This window comes from Colletes latitarsis, chromosome 11 (assembly GCF_051014445.1).
Source record: "Colletes latitarsis isolate SP2378_abdomen chromosome 11, iyColLati1, whole genome shotgun sequence".
Classification (NCBI taxonomy): domain Eukaryota; kingdom Metazoa; phylum Arthropoda; class Insecta; order Hymenoptera; family Colletidae; genus Colletes; species Colletes latitarsis.
The window spans coordinates 22209481-22228264 of NC_135144.1; the positions used below are offsets into that span (position 1 = coordinate 22209481).

Genomic DNA, 18784 nt, shown 5'->3' on the forward strand with positions numbered 1-18784 from the left:
TAGTATAGTTAAGATTGTTTGTATAACTCTGGTTGGAATAACGAGATAAATGTATTAAACACGTTTACTCTAACATTGTGTTGTTTACTGTTCCTGGCAGGTCAGCACAATTGTTAATAACTTTTTAACGAAGCTTCCATCAACAAATTGGTATTCTAGATTTTCGTCTTATTTTGGCCTTTGGAATCCCCTATTAAAATTTCTCCCAGGGGTGGCCGAACACCCTGTATAATTGTATTTGTCTCGATATCGATTCTGGAACGATAAAAGTGCGTGACCCTGATGTTTCGGAATTTGATTGCACAAACAAACGCGTAAAAACAATAAAAACAATTCACGACCAAAAATCGATATAAAAATATGTTTCGAGGGAAGAAAGAAACGGATTATTTATTCTCAATATTTTATTTTGTTTGTATACACTTAGAGGCCCTAATTAGGCGTGAGCTATTCCACTTTCAACTCGAATTAACAATTCAATTCTCAATAGTAAACGCACCACGATTATTAATCAATATCGTGATTCTCGACACATACATTACAATGTTAATAGTATATGTACACAGAATTGTTTTGCCTACCTAAGCTAGCTAATGCAACAAGCCGTGTAACGGAAATCAAATTGTGCAGTGTGCTTTTGTTATTAATTAACAGGTTCGTGTCGTCGTTTCGAACCGTCCTACGGCCCATGCAACCGTATAATCCGACAGCAATTTCATCGGGACGCGTTATCGACAAATAATCGCGACTTTACTCGCTCGGTAATGTCGGGTTATAAATTTGCATAACGCACAAGTTACGCAGAAGCTTCATTTTTTTTTTTTTTTCGAACGGGGAGACGCGTCCTTTTTATCTCTACTTTTAAAATTCGTTCGCTATTCCGTTAAATTAATTCATATTTCGCGTACCTTTCCACTTGGGTTCTTTTTTTTTTATTTCAACGACGTCGTCCGCTATTGAAACGCTACAATTTTTACGATCCAGGTACAGATTTAATCGATAGTCTCGAGAGGCTCCAAGGCAAAATTGTATTTAGAAAACAATATGGCGTCGACCAAACGAAAGCAACGTTACTCGACAGAATTAATAAATTTTTGTTTTTCTCTTGTATATTTATTCGTGATTCGTTATATTTCAAAGTAAAGTTTTAATCTCAATTAGAATTAATTTTCAATATATATTTAATTATATTTAAATTATGCTCGCAATTTGCACGGTCGAAATCATATTTTCGCCTCGTCGGTGCCTCAACGTCTCTAATTTTTTCCTTCGGTTGCTATTTCAAAACAATGTACATTTGTACAAATAATTATTACAGTATAGTACCACAAAATAATCTTTACGATTTCATGCGTTACACGGCCGCGTTCTGAAACACATACACGGATATACAGAGTGACGTACCTAAAAATGGCGAAATATTTTAAAGAAATATCTTTCCGTTCAGAATAAAAAAAGTGCACGATCAAACAGACGTAACCGTACGTATTCTATGATTTCATCGTTGTCTGGGGTAACTCTTAATTTAAATTTATTTCGAAATCCTCTACACGGTACGGTCAAATTATTTTTTTTTTTTTTTTTTTTTTGGTTTCATTTTTGGTAAACGTTTGCAATTCCACATTTAGATATCTCACCCTGTGCACAGTATATCATTATCCACTTAATAATATTTATAATTTATGTATATATATATATTTATATGTATATAATAGTTATGCGAGTACGTATATACAATTATATGTATATATATATAAATATATGTATGTGGAAGTCAAAAATTAATAAAGTTAAAAAAATATAATCTTCAAAATAGAAACTATAACCGTCTTTCTCTTTAGCTACAGCACTATTGTGTCACTTTATGAGTCCTTTTTTTTTTCTTTTTTATTTACTTTTCGCGAGAACACGTCGAACGTCGTTCCTTCCTTTTTTTTGTTTTCCCCCATTTTTGTTCGTATGCACGGAACCACCGGGCGTGTATCTACTGCGATATACGTGCCGCGGTCCGTTGGTTCGCGAACCAAAGAACGTTTGTAAAAGTAAAAATTACAATCATCGGAAATCGTTTTTGCCTTCTTTTTTTTTTTTCTTTTTTAATCTTTTGTTTTTACTTTTTGGAGCGTCTGTCGTCTGATCGCTACGTACAACAAATTGCTCCGGCCTACGTTTGCGAAAAAATTCGCGTTTTAGAAACGTCGATCTCGTTCTTTCGCTAGCCTCGATTAATCCTTAAACGTTATTTTAAATGCATCGCGGAGCATCGTTTCGTTAAACTTAGACACACTACGCGGGGGAGAGGGGGGGGCGGCTGATCCAGGAACGGGGTTGGAAAATACGCGAAAGTAAGCATTTTCAATTTCGAATTATTTATTTGTGCAACCGGAAAATATTTCCAAAATATAACGCGAAACGGTAAATGTATTTTTCCAAGATTTTGTAATTCTTGGTAGTCCAACCCCTCGTCCGGATCCGCCTCCGACACTACGTTTCCTTTAAGTGTTTTAAATTCCTCGCTTGATTGTTCTCTTAATGGTTAAAGTAAATTCCCAAAACGTCGCCCCTCGTTCTTGCAAATTCTTCGTTCGCCCTAATAAAACGGTAGCAATTTGAGCAACGATTCTCGCGGATCGCGGTAAAAAGGAAACCTACGGCTCGAAACACATCCCGTTGATCATCGACTTCCGAGGAATTTATTTTCCCGCGCGGGGCTGAAACCAAAACGAAACTGTTCGGGAAATGAAAATCTTCTACGAACTCAGAATTTAGAAAAAAAAAAATGAACCTGCATATTTACATAGAAGTATCAAAAACCTTTTTTTTTTTTTTAATATTATATGTACACGTGGAAGTAATTACGTAACAAATGTTCAACACGTATTTTTCCACGGGAATACGCTAATAAAGTTTCTCGTTTAGTTAGTAACAGAGGGGTCGTGGAAGTTTCGTTATAAATCATCGTTCGACGATTCCGTCGTTTAAATGATAAATGAACGTTTCCACAATTTCATGTATTGCTCTAATAAATACTGAACGACAACGTTGCTTTGTAAAGTGCAACGTAACCGAGGATACGCCGCGTCCGTACTCCTTCAATCGTGTTCTAAACAATGGAGTTTCTCGCTCGTAATGTCGGCTGACAGGCATTTAATGAAAAAATACGCTCAATCAATAAGACTCCTCTTTAAACCTTTAGTAAAAACGCGTTAACGATAAAAACTCTCTTTTGTTAGCATTAATGTACAACACGATTTATAGGAAAATCTAATTAATTAGTCTCTGGTAATAAGGAGGTATAACAAGCAGCTCATGCTTCCGACTCGCGATTCCAATATTGAACATATCGGTGGACAATTCAAGGGGGGGGGGGGCTATATCATGGACCAAAAAATCATCTGAATTTGAATAACTTTTCTTCAAGTTCTTCGAAACTTTAACATTTCCATCTAAAAATTTTTTAGGGTTGGAATTCTCAAATTGACCACCCCCTTTGAATTCTTCTAGATCCGCCACTGGTATCTATTCAAATACGAGTATATTCGATAAACATATATTTAAAACAACGTACAGTCTTTATACGTAATTTTCGTACGCTAATTATAAATCATTTATTTTAAACTATACGCAACAGCTGAAGCTTCGTTTAAAGATCCACGGATATTTTCCAGTATGGATGGTAAATAGAATATTGAAAATCAAAACCACTAGAAATTAACAGAGTTTGCAAAACAGTGCTCCCCGGAGGATATAATTGCCCACTTCGATCAATATACACTTTTCCTTCTTCTTTTTTTTCTTTTTTTTTTTTGTTTTCTGGAGAATGCACCGCTGGAGGAATACAAGGGTGTCCCGTATTAATCTTCCCGTCTGATCACATCTCGAACTCGAACAAACGTTCGAACAAGTATTAGTTAAAATAGCGAAATACGCCGTACTCTTTTTATTTATTTAGCTTTATTCCGACGCGCACGTTTGTAGCAAAGAGTCTCGTTAAATTCTACAACTATCAGCACGTACAGAGTACAGAGATATGCAAGACACCTTATACAAAATCGTTACGACTTCCTGACATTGATTCTTGTTTGTGCAATTCACTAGAACGGTGGATGTCTATACGCTGACCATCGTGTCGATAGTAACATCGAGAAAGGACAAGTCTTGCACTTAACGCACCGTAGCCTGTCCAACTCTTCGTTTTTACACCATATTACAAAAAACAAATCAGAGATCACGTATACTTATTTTCTCAAAAGCAGATTTCATCTTGCTAACATCGTGGTTTCGAAACCATAGGCCACCAAGCGATTAATATAAAATTTTTAATCTGTGTGTTTGTGATTCCCCTGTAACTCCTACTATTTTTGTCCAATCCGGGTGAAATTCTATTTATCAGTTCTTTATGCTTCGATGGAAAGTACAGACTACTCGATTTGTTTAAAAATTGTTCCTTGTGCGAGTCAGAGTAGGCGAAGTGGCTTCGAACGACCATGAGTTTATCCTGACTGTAGAGAGTCATCGAATTCTCGATTTATTTTCGAAAATAAATTAATCTTGTACTCCCCGTTTATTTTTCATTATTTCATTTTCAAATTTTTTTTTTTAGAAATATTCAAAATTTGTACGCCTTCTTTATCGTCGAGATGACCCAGTAATGGTCTAGAAAACATTTATAGCGTCGGTTACAGTTTCCAGCGAATATCGAAAGACTCGCACAATGATGGTCTCTCATAATAGAGCGTCGGGAAAAGTTGGCCAGACAGCAATGTGTTAGTACACCCGCACAAAGAGCTAGAAATACCAGAGCATGCGGAAGTTTTTCATAGCTGATTATTCGCGTTGCGTTTCAGTCGTGTTCGTGCAACGAAAAACGTTTTCTATCTACTGCGCCAGTTTCTAGAATCGTGTTAGGGAAGAGCTCTCGTTTTCGTCCCTCCTCGCGTAAAAGCGAACAGTATCGGCCAGAAAATGTGTCGAGTCCCATTCTTCATTGAAAAACTCGGGACTTGAATAAATTGATCTTTGATCACGCTGAGAACCTTCGAAGGTTCCAAATGGGGGTATCTCGGGATTTAATTCTTTTTAACAGCCGTTTTCTTACAGTATTACCCAAAGTTTAACTTCAAAGCAACGCTACTGTAAATCGTATCGCGTAACGGATTCAAATTAATCGCTTTATGCAAAATAATTCGTATCGCTTATACCAAATTACTTCATAATTTTCGTATCAAAAGTAAAAACCGTTACGAAAATTCGAAACTATAAATATACACGTCTCTACTTTTCTCAATATTAATCTCTCGTAATTTATCGTTAAGTAATACGTAACCATAAGTACAGTATTCCCTGGTTAACCGAAAGAATTTCACCAGTTAACGAATATTTAAATTTTTATATTTCTCATTAGATTTTTTTTGCGAGCATTACCAATAGATCGACGAGATTTTTCCGATTAAAATGAGTCCAAACACGACCTTGTTCGGACCACTTTCGGTTACATGCGCGTGGCGCACCGTGCTCGCGATACGGCACTGCTCGAAGTATTATCAGGCCGAATTATGTCGTGTTTGTACTCGTTTTAGTCGGGAGATCATTGACAATCTATTGACAATAATCTTTCGAAGATCTAACGACAAATATACAGATTTTAATTTTCATTAATTATGCAATATAGAAGTTGTTGACTTGCTTCCTCTGGCGAGATTAATTCTAGTTCGGTTATCCAAGGAATATTGTGTACGAGTTTAGACGCGTGAAGCGTGACAAGTGAATATATTGTCAAGATAATCGTATAATAATAATCACAATTAAAAATATTACCAAACGTACTTAAAAAAATTTTGTTGATTGTTTCTAAAAATTCAGTTAACAACTTTAAAATATTTCAAATAAATGTTTCTGGATTATAATCATAACCTACATTCAATATATTCACCTGTTTTAACTTTCATGCGAAACCTCTGTAAAAATAAGTAGAATGTACTAAAACGATAATAGCTATTTGTCAATTCCTTAAATCGAGTCTTAAGCATTTGATCAAACAGACTCGTAAAGCATTCGGTGATTCCAATATCTCCAACGATCGTACTCATCGATCTTTCGCGTGAGATACTTATACCAAACTGATGTACGTGTTGTAAAAATATGCGAGTCTTACGAGCTACATGCTTTCCACGTTGTAGGGTCACGATTACTCTTTTTCCTCGGTTTCCTGGCACTCGGCGCCCAGCAGGGTAGATTTGTCTTCCTCCTGACCGCCGACTTCCGGTTCCTCGACGCTCTGACGTTGACGTCTCGTGGTCTTTCGTTGCACGTAGAACATAAGGATTATACTGACGCCCGCCAACGCTGCCAGGCCCGCCAAAACTACGTAAATTGTTACTGGCATTTGATTGAATCCCTGCAACAAATAAACAATTCTGAATTTTCCTAAATTCTTAAGTTATTATAATTCTTAAAACAACCCCCAATCGGTGGGCAGGAGAAAAATAAATTAAAGATAACAGGAATAGGGTTTACATAATCTGTTTTTTGGAAGTAAATTCAGCCCTGAAGCGTTACTTATTTAAAAAACAACCCCTATAGCCTCCCCACATAGGTAATGGTGACACCAACAAATAAAATTTTTCCAGGCTACTATTATTTGCTAAAAAAAAATTATTTTGGGTAAATTCAACCCTGAAGTATCACACGTTAAAAAAGCAGCCCCCACGGTGGAATAAAGATAAATGATAACGAATGAAAATCAACAAATAAAATTCCTCCAAGCTACTATTGCTATTGTTGATTAAAAAGATATTATTTTAATGTCAAATAGTGGTAAACAAATTTTGTTTCATATTGATTTTCGTACCCTACTAAAGAAGACTTAAGAGAATTAACGATTCAGTTGGTACCGCGGCGAGGTTCATTAATCGAAGTCGTACAATGGACTTCAGCGAGTGTGAAATTTGCAGAAAAACAGACGTACCGGTTAGGAACGATGCCTATTTAAATTCTATCCCGACACGGAGTAAATTAATCCGTCGTGATGACACAAAACTCAATATCGGAAATTTCGCCCTAGTTAACTAACTCGGCATGATAACGGTTTTAAGCTTCGTGTTTATTAAATAGAGGACCTCGTAATAAATATTCCACGTGCCGCGCGGGTGTCGGGGGAAACAAAATTTCCTATAGTAACGCAATATTCCATAATAATTCGGTAAAAATGATTATCCTCGTACGCCGTATTATCGATACACGGAAATCAGTTTATTTCACACGCTAATATTTAGTGGCGCTAACGTCTTCAGGGTTGGCGCGTTATCGTTACTTTTGCCTTAATTATTTCTTAAAAATAAAATATTTTCTCCCCCTGAAAATTGTCGAAATCGTAAATTTACGAAAATAAATTTTGTCGGTCGATTTACATTAAATTTTGTTCAAAATCCGGCCGACCTTTTTGAAATTACTCAAATACGATTAAAGTACGTTTTTCTTTTTATAAAATTTTGAAAATCGTGTTTGACAAAGTGACTTTAATAATTTATTAACGAGAAGTTTTGATTGTATTTTGTTTAGCGTCGTGAAATCGGCGCGAGATTTAATTTCCATTGAAATCGAACACGAGCATCTGCCTTTCAAAAGATCTTCGCCTTTAAAAAGCTTCGGGGGATAACCTGTTTGAAATTCTGATACGGAGGTCGTCTTACGCGGGGGTTAATCGTCCCATTTAAATAAGGTTTACATCACTTTTAAGACGACAAATTTCCCGTGGAATGTAATTTAATTTAATCCCTGAAATTCAACGCCGTTCCGCGGAGGCCAATCTTTCATTACTCGCGTATACGCATATCGTAAAAATGATCTGCGTCGAGATATTGACGTTTAATGGCGACTAGAAGAAAAAGTGCAATTCACCGTACAATAGTTTCACGTTTTACAATTCGTACGAAAACGACTATACGTCAAACAAATTGCTCCTTTTAATCAGTTTCAATATTCCTTTTTAACGTTACTTTACCACGAATATTTTAAACATACTGGAATTTTTATTATAGAACAAGAATATAGGGTGTTCGGCCACCCCTGGGAAAAATTTTAATAGGGGATTCTAGAGGCCAAAATAAGACGAAAATCAAGAATGCCAATTTGTTGATGGAGGCTTCGTTAAAAAGTTATTAACAATTAAATTCAACAATTTCAAATCGTCTTGGAAAAATTATTTTCGGTTGCGGGGGTCAATTACAATCATTTTTGGTTATTACACATACCCCCGAAATCCTACGCTCTTTCGAGAAAAAAATTCGAGAAAGTGTGAAATTTTTCGACGAAATTAAAATATTTCAAATCGTTCTGAAAAAAATATTGTTAGCTGTGGGGGTCAATTACAATCATTTTTGGTGAATAGACATACCCCCGAAATCCTGCGCATTTTCGAGAAAAAAATTCAGTACTGGCGGAACTTTAAACGTTAATAACTTTGTAACAAAGCCTCCATCAACAAATTGGTATTCTTGATTTTCGTCATATTTTGGCTTCTAGAGTCCCCCATTAAAGTTTTTAAAAGTATTCGAACAAGTGTATTACGCAAAAGTAGAACGTGACTCTAAACGAGCGATTTCTTCAAGGAATAAGTTTAATTTGGAAATTCCTTTAGCCTAAGTAACCTGTGACCTCAATTAGTTTCAATAGAACGTGCTCACTTTTATAAGAACTTATACGCGCGACGGTCTGAAAGGAACAATTAAGCGTGCACGGTCGAGGAAAAATCAATTAAGAGTAGTTATGTGTTACGATCAGGAACATTGTTGCAGAACCGGAATATTTTTAAAATTATTTTACGCTGACAGCTTCGAATCTCTTTTTCAGACGCTTGGTTATCTTCGTTTCAAATACGAAATTCAACGATAACGACGACGCGTGTGTGTTCGGAAAATGTTTTTATCGCGAAAGAAACAAATGTCTCGACTGGATGCGGAATATTGGAACTCGTATTAATCCGGGCGGAATTAAATTTCGTTTTAGGAGCCCGGAACGGATTCGCTCGAATCCAATATGGCGGCTACCGAAAATGTTCCCGAGTAAATTAATTCGCGTGTGTCGCGTTTCGCGACAGCTTTTGCATCGACGACAGTTTTCCTACTGTCCTCGTTTCTCGTTTGAAAACAGAGCACGGAAGAAAGAGTCAGCTGGGCTACAACAGCAGTTGCACTCACTGGCGGCTAAGAAATTAAGGGATGTATAACAGGGCGAGTCGAAAATGAATGACAACGCCGGGTACGAGGAAAATAAGTCTACGAAAAGAAACGTTCTGTCGCGTCTGTCCGCCTCGTGGGACGATAAAAGGTAATGGCGACCTGGCGAGAAACGTGGAAGAAGAATAAGGAGAACCGACCGTTTCCGGTCTCCACTTTTAGATTCACGAACATGCTCTTTCTATCGATCGGCCCGAGCTCTTCGGTTTAGATGTCTTTTGGTGCAATACGATCGCTATTCGAGCCCCTTACTCGATACACCTCCATTTTATTTTAGTCTTAGGAAACCCCAACAGTGATACTTTATATAAAAATTGAATATTTTAGTCGTGTATAAACTCGCAGATATTTGTGACCCATTTTCCCGTCGGTCAGCTCTTTCGATCGTTAATAAAAGCCGGGGGAAAAAGTTACACGGCGCTGAGTGAATTATTTAAAAAATGGCGAACGATGTTTTCGTCGTTTTACATCACTTTTTGCAACCTTCGATACTTTCGGAAATATATTAAACAGATATACCGTGCTCCTCTGGTTTAGTCGCGGAAAGAGGGCAGACAGAAATTTTTCAAACGAACGAGTCTGTCTGGTATTTAATGGGTCAAATTTAACATACGGAGAGACTTCTATTAAACGTAATAAACTGTTTCCCCCCCTTCGTTTACGATGTCGCATTCTTTTCGTACATAATACTTACAAAAACTTCTGTTCGTACAATATCTTTTGTCGTTGTTGCGAAATATTTCTCGCCAGTTACAAATTTTTCTATTTAAGAAGACACGATGCTGTTTCTGAAAACTTTTCACAGGTATTCTTTCATCTCGAACAGAAAAGAATGTTTTCAGGGAGATGATGAATACCGAGATTGCAACAATACAACCCCGACGAAAAGATAAACTCCGCGGGATCCTTTGACTTTGTTTCCGGTAGCTACTTTTAAAGATTCACCGGTATTATTTAACAGGGATAATATTCCCTGCAATTTTTCTGTCGTAAGAATTAAATTTCGTGTTTCGAACAGAGCCGTTTTAACGATTAAACTGAATCTCGAAAGCTTTTTAATAGCGTTTCTACAGTAATAATATAAATTCCGAATTGAAACTGGCAGTTTAATTAGCACGTAAACGTTTTAAATTAAAAAATTTCAAATCGTTCTAAAAAAATTATTTTCGGTTGCAGGAGTCGATTACAATCATTTTTGGTCATTACACATACCCTCAAAATCCTACGCACTTTCGAGAAAAAAATTCGAGTAGATTCTGAAATTTTTCGATGAAATTAAAAAATTTCAAATCGTTCTAAAAAAAATATTTTTGGTTGCAGGGGTCAATTGCAATCATTTTTGGTCATTACACATACCCCCGAAATCCTACGCAATTTCGAGAAAAAAATTCAATAGGTGGACAAATTTTTCGTCTGAATTAAAAAATTTCAAATCATTCTGAAAAAATTATTTTCGGTAGTGGGGGTTAATTATAATCATTTTTGGTCGATACACATGCCCCCGAAATCCTACGTACTTCTGAGAAAAAAATTCTTTATCGAAAATATACTGTTTGGCCAGAAATTTTCTACTTTACTATTTTTTATCAAACATTAATGGTCTTGAATGATACGATTGTTCCGAACGTAAAATCTTTCTTGACCTTGGTTTCAAAGATTTCGAGTCGGAGTGAAACCGACGATGAGGATTAGCGAAAGTGGCGCCGCAAAGTGTGTTTCTGACGACGAGGATTAGCGAAAGTGGCGCCACGAAGCGTGAAACGTAGGAATTTGAGGACCTACCTTCCATTGAAAGTCGGAAGAGGGATCGGTGAAGAACCACTTCTGCGGCCAAGGTTTTATCGTTCCCTCGGGCGTCTTGAAGATCAACCCTTCGAGACTTAGGCCGTGCGCGAGGACGCTCGTGGTGATGTTCCCTTTCTTGTACGAGGCTATGCCCGCCTTCATGTACATTTGGGGTATTGTTTCGTTCTCCCTGAGTTTCAGCGTCACTCTGGGCAGCTTCGCCTTCCTCGGCGAATTCGCCAGCGTCGCGGCGATTTCGATCGACGTGCTCGTCACCGTCTTTAGGGTCGTCGGGGACGACGTCGACGTCGTTGGCTGCGTGACGGACGTCGACGTCTGTCGGTGGCTGTTCTGCACCTCCGAGACCATCTGAAGACGCTGCGTGCTGCTCGCGACAGGGTCTGTAAAATTATCTGACAGTTCCAAATTTTACTTTCATACGAATTTATATCTTTTATGTAACTTTAAATCATATTAAACTGCTTCGAGACACGCGTAAACGTAGGCTTTCTCGGTAAGAGCAACGAGAACTTTCAACCGTCATGGCCGCCATGTTAGTTACGCTCGAGGCGCAGGAATTTAAAAAATCGAAGTAACCCACGCGGGTAAATGTTGAAAGAATTGCACAGAATTTTTTACCTTGATCGAGTATAGTGAAACACTGGTAAATTAAGCGTACGAACTTATTTTTGTTACGATTAATTGTTTCTAGTGGGAATCGGGAAGTTAAATAATTTGAAAAATGATTGATTATTTTAGAAATATAAAATTTACGAATTGATGAGGATAAAGTAATAATAATTGCAGTCTATAACGCTAAATGCATCGGGTAGCGATGAATAATGAATGTTGTACGCCAGCAAACGGCGAATATTTTTCCCCCGCTCTATAAATGTCGCGTAAAATCGTAATATTCGCACGAAAGTTTTGCATGTCGCCGCACGCGTTGCATAAAACCAAGCAAAAGGGGTTAACGGCGATTGCATGGGCATCGTCAATTTGTTCGTACTGCAGCTGGAGTGGTTATTAAAATTTCTACAAAACTTTTGTGGGACCGATCGAAGAGCGACTTCAATTACCAACGCTTTAAAATCTTCCGCCAGAGCCGTTGATCTAAATTGACTTCAAAATTAATAAACGAACACTGTAAACTCTAGCTCGAGTATTCGAGTTCAGTTCCTACCGTGTACAAAAACGTTTATAAAAATAATTTCCCGCAGGCTGCCCTCGTAGTCGAATATTGCAGTTATTTTAATTTTGTATATTTCTTTAAAAATATTTTTAAACGTGAATGCGAAGTAGAAAAAATAAATATTTAAACGGTATCGATTATTGATTCTCTGGAGATAAATAAAAAGTCAAAGAACTTTTTCATTTACTGAAATGTCGTTTGCTTGTGACTCGCGTTCATTTTTGTTTGATAAATATTACTTTTATTTGCTCCTTTGCGAACGCACTGCTATTGCAATTGAAATTTCCGGTGTTCGATGAAAATGTCAATTTCAAATAATTAACATTTAACTTTTGGCTTCAGTTATTCATTCTAACAGTTAAATAAAAATGTTATTTTTCTCTACAGCATTAAAGTCTCATATTCCAGAGTATGAATTTATGTTGTCTAATTAAAAACTTAATTGAAAAGGCTCTCGTTAATTTATTAAATGTACGATCGAAGAAATTCTCTTTTTATTTACATTTTTTTTTTTTCATTATTTCGCGTTGTATTCTTTGGGGTTTATTTGTCGATCCAATCAAATTCCGAATATTTGAGTAACGTACAATAATATCGAAGATGTCGATGTTTATTGCTGATAACTATTCAGGACTTCGAGCGCATCTGTGAGAGAAGAATAGAGATGAAAACTCGACAGTGATCTGGAAGAGCGATTGGATCGATCAGTTTCTTCAAAATTAAATTCCGCGTTTTATTCCATCGGGAGAATCCGTTTTCACTTCAAGTAATTCCAGGTGGCAATATTATTAATAGCGACACGTTGCCACATCGCGATTAAATATTATTTTAATCGGGAATCCTATTAAATACAGGAAATATTAAAACTTTAAGAAACAGAGAGTAAACTTATCTTAATATTCGCATTTTTTGAAAATTAAATTTCGCCTTCCGGTCGTTTTTTAAACATTTTTTTATTCGAGAAGCCGCGAAAGAAAAAACTTAAGGATTATTTATGTTTACAAAACAAGCTCTTCAGGCACTTTATCCACAAATATTTTTCGTTTTCTCGTTAAAATATGCACAGATATTTATTATTGTAGTAAACGTTCAAGAAAGAGGAAAAGTCTCGTATGCGTAAACGTAAAGACCACTTCCAAAGTTATTTGTTTCTTCTCTAAAAATGGAGGCGATATTTTCCAGCGCATTACTAAGGAAAATGCAAAACTTCCCTGGGAACGGAATACAGGAAACAAAGGAACGTAAAAAAATAACTCATCTTCGACTCTTTGCCACCTAAAAATACAAGAAGTAAGAAAACAGCCTTCGAATTTAATCTGGCTATTTAAATAAGATTGTCGTTTTGTTCTGAAAAAATACGAGTAATTTTGGAGTTTAGTTCCTCTCCGGAATTTTACTTATTAAACTCCGAATCTCAAAAAATCGTACGGCGGTGGTTGAAAAATATTTAACATATTTTAAGTGAATAAATATCCACGGTCTAATAATTTTACGAAATAAAACGTTTAAAAAACATTGTAAATGGTCGGAATTAAAAACAGGGACTAAATTAAAAAATTATCAGGTCGTGTTCTCGCCAGCTATTCACGATCTTTCGCAGTTAATTCATTAATTATGCCCTATTTTCCATTCCGTATGCTAAGTAATTTTAATCTCCAGATTCCCATTGTTATTCCTCCGTTCTTTGCAATATAATTTACATGTCGCTTGCGAACGATCTACAGAAATTAATAAATGGTAAACTTTAATCAGATCGAAAGATACGTAATTAAATTTAAATTTAATTAAATATTTAATTCTAAAAATAAAGTAAATACTAAAAAATGAATGGACGAATTCGTCCAATAAACTAAACCGATGTTCTACTTTATTATCTTCGTTTGAAAAATTTAAAAATAACTAAACTTTCATACTGCACGTTTCGGAATAAAAATCGAGACCAGGTCAGACAATTGTTATTGCGAGAACCAATACCCTCCGGGATCTATAAATAAGTACACGAATAAAAGGCTAGAATATTAGTCGCAGAATATTCTGTGCCGGGTCACGGAGCTGCTTAAATTAAATTTAAATTTCTTGCTAAGTCCATAACATTTCCATAAATTAATTTTAAAAAAAGTAGATGCCTTTCAGATCTCCATTGGTCGTGTTTCTCTGTAATACTTCGTGATATTTAACTTTCCAATAATATACAAACCACAGGTGTGATTCGATCATGAACCCTTCACTCGTTTAACCATCTTTATAGCTAATATTTCTACGAGCTAGGAAGCCTATATTCTTCGTTGGAACACGAAGAACAAGTAAAGAAAATTTCATCCCGATCGGTAAAAAATCCTACAAGTTACAAGGTAATCACAAACACGCAAATTCTAGATTTTACATTAAGGATCGATACACACCACCTAATAACGAGCAAACTATGAGATCGAACGAACAAAAATCATTAGAATTTCAATGCAGTCTGTTCCGAACGAGAAGGACAGTTTTTATTTGCATCGACTTTACGTACAGTGGAAGTTTCTTACCTGTGTTCGTGGAGTTTAGAATCCCCTCTTCCTCCGTCATCAGGACCCCTAACGCTGAAGTCATTCCATCCTCGGCGCCCTGCTTCCTGTAGGCCTCCGTCGACGACATAGTCATCGTATCCGAGAGTCTGGTTCTGCTTCTGTTCGTATTTTCACCCTGACTCCTTGATGTGTTTCTAAGGATTGTGTTGTGGCCAACGCGACCCATCGCGAGTATGGTGCTGGCGAATAGGCTCTGATCGTCCTGGTTCATTAGAAACGGCGTCGCCACGCAGGACAGAATCATGAGGATCATCAGCGTCCCCATGGTGTATTTGATGATCCTCGGTCGTGATTTACTGTAAGTCTGAGGGAATCCCGACGAGGTGAGCTGGTCCGTTTGCGGTAGAATAGTATACTGCAGGCTGGCATCGCCCTTTCGTACTGTTTTGTACATAATTAATAAACCTGTTGGAGGAATAATACGACCTGTAGTTGGCAAGCTCGACTCTGATCGGTGGTAAATAACGAACGAGAGTCGAGCGTCTTTTAGATATTTCTTAGGTGGTCCGAAGTCACGAAAATTTCAATAGTTAGGCTGCCTTTTATTCCCCAGTTAAACCTTGGAAATTCATCGATTTGATATTATTTGCAATTCTAATCGTTTTTAACGCAGTCAGCCACGTTGAATATTGAAATTTCGCCGTTTTGAGTTTCGATATTTTTTACAGCGGTCCCAAAAAACTGTAATATGTTAAAATTTAAATCTTGCAACTTTTTAGTGTACAAGAGGCAATTTTTAATTTTAGAACTTGTGTGCCAAATATGTAATCTGTGACCCTAGAGACCCTCGTCTGTTAATTTCGATGCAAATCTGAGACTCCTATTTGTAGCCGTCTTCCATGCTTTCAGACCACTGTGATGTGTGACGTATAGCTTCTAATGATGTATATTATACTACTCGACAGCGAAATCCTCCCTGGGGTATAGTCATGTACACTGTGTAGATTATGATGCGCTAATTCCGAAACTGGCAATCAGTTTTCTAATAAGGTGTTAAATTTAAAAAAGAAAAGACTAATTCTAGAGCAATATTAACGATGATATTGCTTCGAAGTAAATTTTTACTAATTACAATTATCTATCTCTCAAAAATTTCACACTATAGTGATTAAAAAGATTACTTGTACGGAATGTTCGCGGTTTTCACGTTTAAATATGGATTCCACAAATGTAAAAGGAAAATGTAAACGATTTGTTAGAAAATTATAAGCAAATATTGAACGCGACGCGAAATAGGTAATAGATCTTCCATTTCTGAACAGATAAGGTCAATCGTATTTATCTTATCTGTGCATTCGCACGATGCTATAAATTATGCCCAAACGGAACTGGCTGAGGACTATTCCTTTGGGTAATGCGACCATGAGGTCTTACACCTATTGATTTCTACCTGTGGTGAACTCTAAAACAAAAGCCTCGCTGTACCAGACTAAGTAAATTCGCATCGAGAAACGATACAACCAATTAATCCAATTACTGAAATAGAATAAAATTCTCAAAATGCACCTAGCACGATAAATAAACGTTGCATCCTTTTATTTTTTATAAACGAATAAAAATGAGATTTTCTAACAAGAGAAATTCAGCGTCTTCGTGATAATTAATCCGTTACTATGTGAATTAAACATCAAGGATTTGTAAAAATTAATGTAACGAAAATACGAAATTGAACACGATACAAGAAATTCATAAATGTAAAAGTTGGATTTATCTTTCGATAACGGAATTTCTTCGGTTGGCGCAACGGTTGCTTTTTAGAGCTTTCGAATCGAATTATGCAATTCTTTTTACATAAATAAATTCCTCTCGCCGTTCAGCGTACGAACGTGTTTAAGTACGACCATTGAAAACGCAACATTTTACGAGTTACTTCATATTTTGTGTCGGGATAACAGTTTACTCCAACAGGTGTTCAAACATTTTATTACGCGTTTTTAAATCGTATAACAGTTACATTCTCCGATTAATTTTAATTTAAACCTTTGTATTATGGATTGAAACGAAATAATGCGCGAAATTCTTTTCAGTTTCTTTTTCGAATTCACGAAAGTGTAACTCGTGCTCTAGCGAAAGTACAAGCAGTTACAAGTGGTGGGGATAACTACGTGCAATTAGAGGGGACAGAAGTGTGACATTTAGAGGGACATTATTGTATCGACAAGAGGACAGCCCTGACAGTGAGTTAAATACCAAGTGTCCATAAAAATGAATATAAAGAAATTGTGAATTTTTTCAACCGTCACTCGAGAATATTTAACAGAATAGCAAAAAATATAAATACACGAATGTGCAAAATAGAATAAATAGAAAGCTCGTCAATCTTTCTTTTCGTTTCTATAAAATAATTGATTGCCACTCTGCAACGAAAAAGATATAAATATGCAAAACGACGTAGAATTGCATAAAAGAAAAAAAAACATGTTCCTACTACGAACACATTGTCATGCTTTCAATCTGCATATTAATTTTTACAAAATATCGATGACTTTTAAACGTATTAAGAAACCTTTACAGTCTCGTATTTTAGTTTAAATCTACAATATTCATACTCTATAAAGCAATATTAATTCAGACAATATAGTACCAACAAATATTGTTATTTCAAATGATTAATTCTACGATACAAAACACGGGGAAAAATTACTCTTTTAAATAAAGTACAATTATTTGAATCTATCAAGAAACTATTAAGGAAACTTTCAAACCGGATAAAAAATATTTGTTCTAATCCCAACACGTGCTTAGGTACAGAAGCAATCCATAACAAATGTACAGCAATTCTGTCGGGTATGCAACAATAAACTTTCGTGAGTCGATTAACAATTTACTGTTCAAACGAGCTACATTTATATTCGAGCACGTCGGAATTTCGCTATCTGTAATATCAATAAAGCGGGCAGCGTGCAAATTAGAGGAAAAAAAAAATAATTGTTAGCAAATTCCTTCGACGGGGGGCTCGCGCCGCTATCGAACTTCTAATTTCACAGCGACGGCGACCTATTCTTAAAATTCCCAAAGGTCGAGGATGGTCGTCGAAAAGAAGCGACAACAGACCTCGACATTTTCCTACGGGGTGAATCGATTTTCGATTTTCGGTCTGTACGCGTTAAATCGCCAACATATATCATACGCATAGACAACACAGGGCTTCGTCTGAAGGTTAAGCCCTTCGTGTCGACGCCAAGATCCAACATTTATTCCCCTTTTCTTAAATCCCGTCCAATCACAAATAATCGTTAGGATAAAAAAAACTTTTTTTAAACGTAATACAGAATCATAAATTATTCGATCGTTCCGTCATAAAGTATCACCGTTTGAAAACACACGGTTGACGGTGGTGATAGAAATCGTTTAAAACTAACGTGTATCGGAACGGATGGACACGAAGGGGTTAAACTCCGAGACGCCGTGGAAACAAAATAAAAAGCAACGTAAATATAGTTCGCGGCGAGAAACAGACCACTGGAAACTGGAAACTTCACCGTCCACGGAGGCGAATTAATAAAGACACCAGACGTTCGACGAGAACTTGTGAAAGAAACAGCGAGCTCGACGTCAAACAAACGAATTCGGTGGACGTTGGCTGTGCGCGATCCGACGACCGTGATTAGCGGAGAAGAAAACTAGTGGAGGCGTCACGGATGAGGTGGCATGTGACGATGAACAGGTACTCACGATATGTGAACAACTGAAGGGTTTGCTATTCTCCGTTTCCACTTCCGGCAGCCTGCTCTGTCGAACGAACACGACAATCCGGGACAGACAGAACCTCCCCTGTGAGAGAATTTCACCAAAAAACTGCGCAGGCTCGTCCCACCGGGTGGCGGAGGTCGCAGTGCGCGCGCGCAGGCGGTCAACTTCCGGAAATCCGTCACCGTTTGAACGTCGACAGGGTTGCGAGGGACCAACATGGGTTCAAGGACGTTTGAGTACTCCTCGACCTTGAACTCCCCTTGCAACGTTCCTGTTTCGCATATGGCAAAAAGTGCCCGCTACACTCC

The 18784-nt window shown here is 36.9% G+C and overlaps 1 protein-coding gene across 3 annotated transcripts; it reads right to left on the reverse strand.

The window, feature by feature from the left end:
* Positions 1-921: 921 nt before the first annotated feature.
* On the reverse strand, positions 922-18596 carry LOC143347951 (uncharacterized). Of its 3 annotated transcripts, none has more exons than XM_076777635.1 (4): positions 18459-18596; positions 14742-15188; positions 11019-11422; positions 922-6397 (listed from the first exon to the last, which is right to left on the reverse strand). In XM_076777635.1, exons 2-4 carry the CDS (start codon positions 15175-15177, stop codon positions 6188-6190), a joined length of 1050 nt encoding a protein of 349 aa, XP_076633750.1. In that variant the 5' UTR covers positions 15178-15188; positions 18459-18596; the 3' UTR covers positions 922-6187. The 3 variants fall into 3 exon arrangements, with proteins under 3 accessions (XP_076633750.1, XP_076633748.1, XP_076633749.1); XM_076777633.1 differs by having other exon boundaries at positions 11019-11434; XM_076777634.1 differs by lacking the exon at positions 18459-18596 and adding an exon at positions 18244-18449 and having other exon boundaries at positions 11019-11434.
* Positions 18597-18784: the final 188 nt, after the last annotated feature.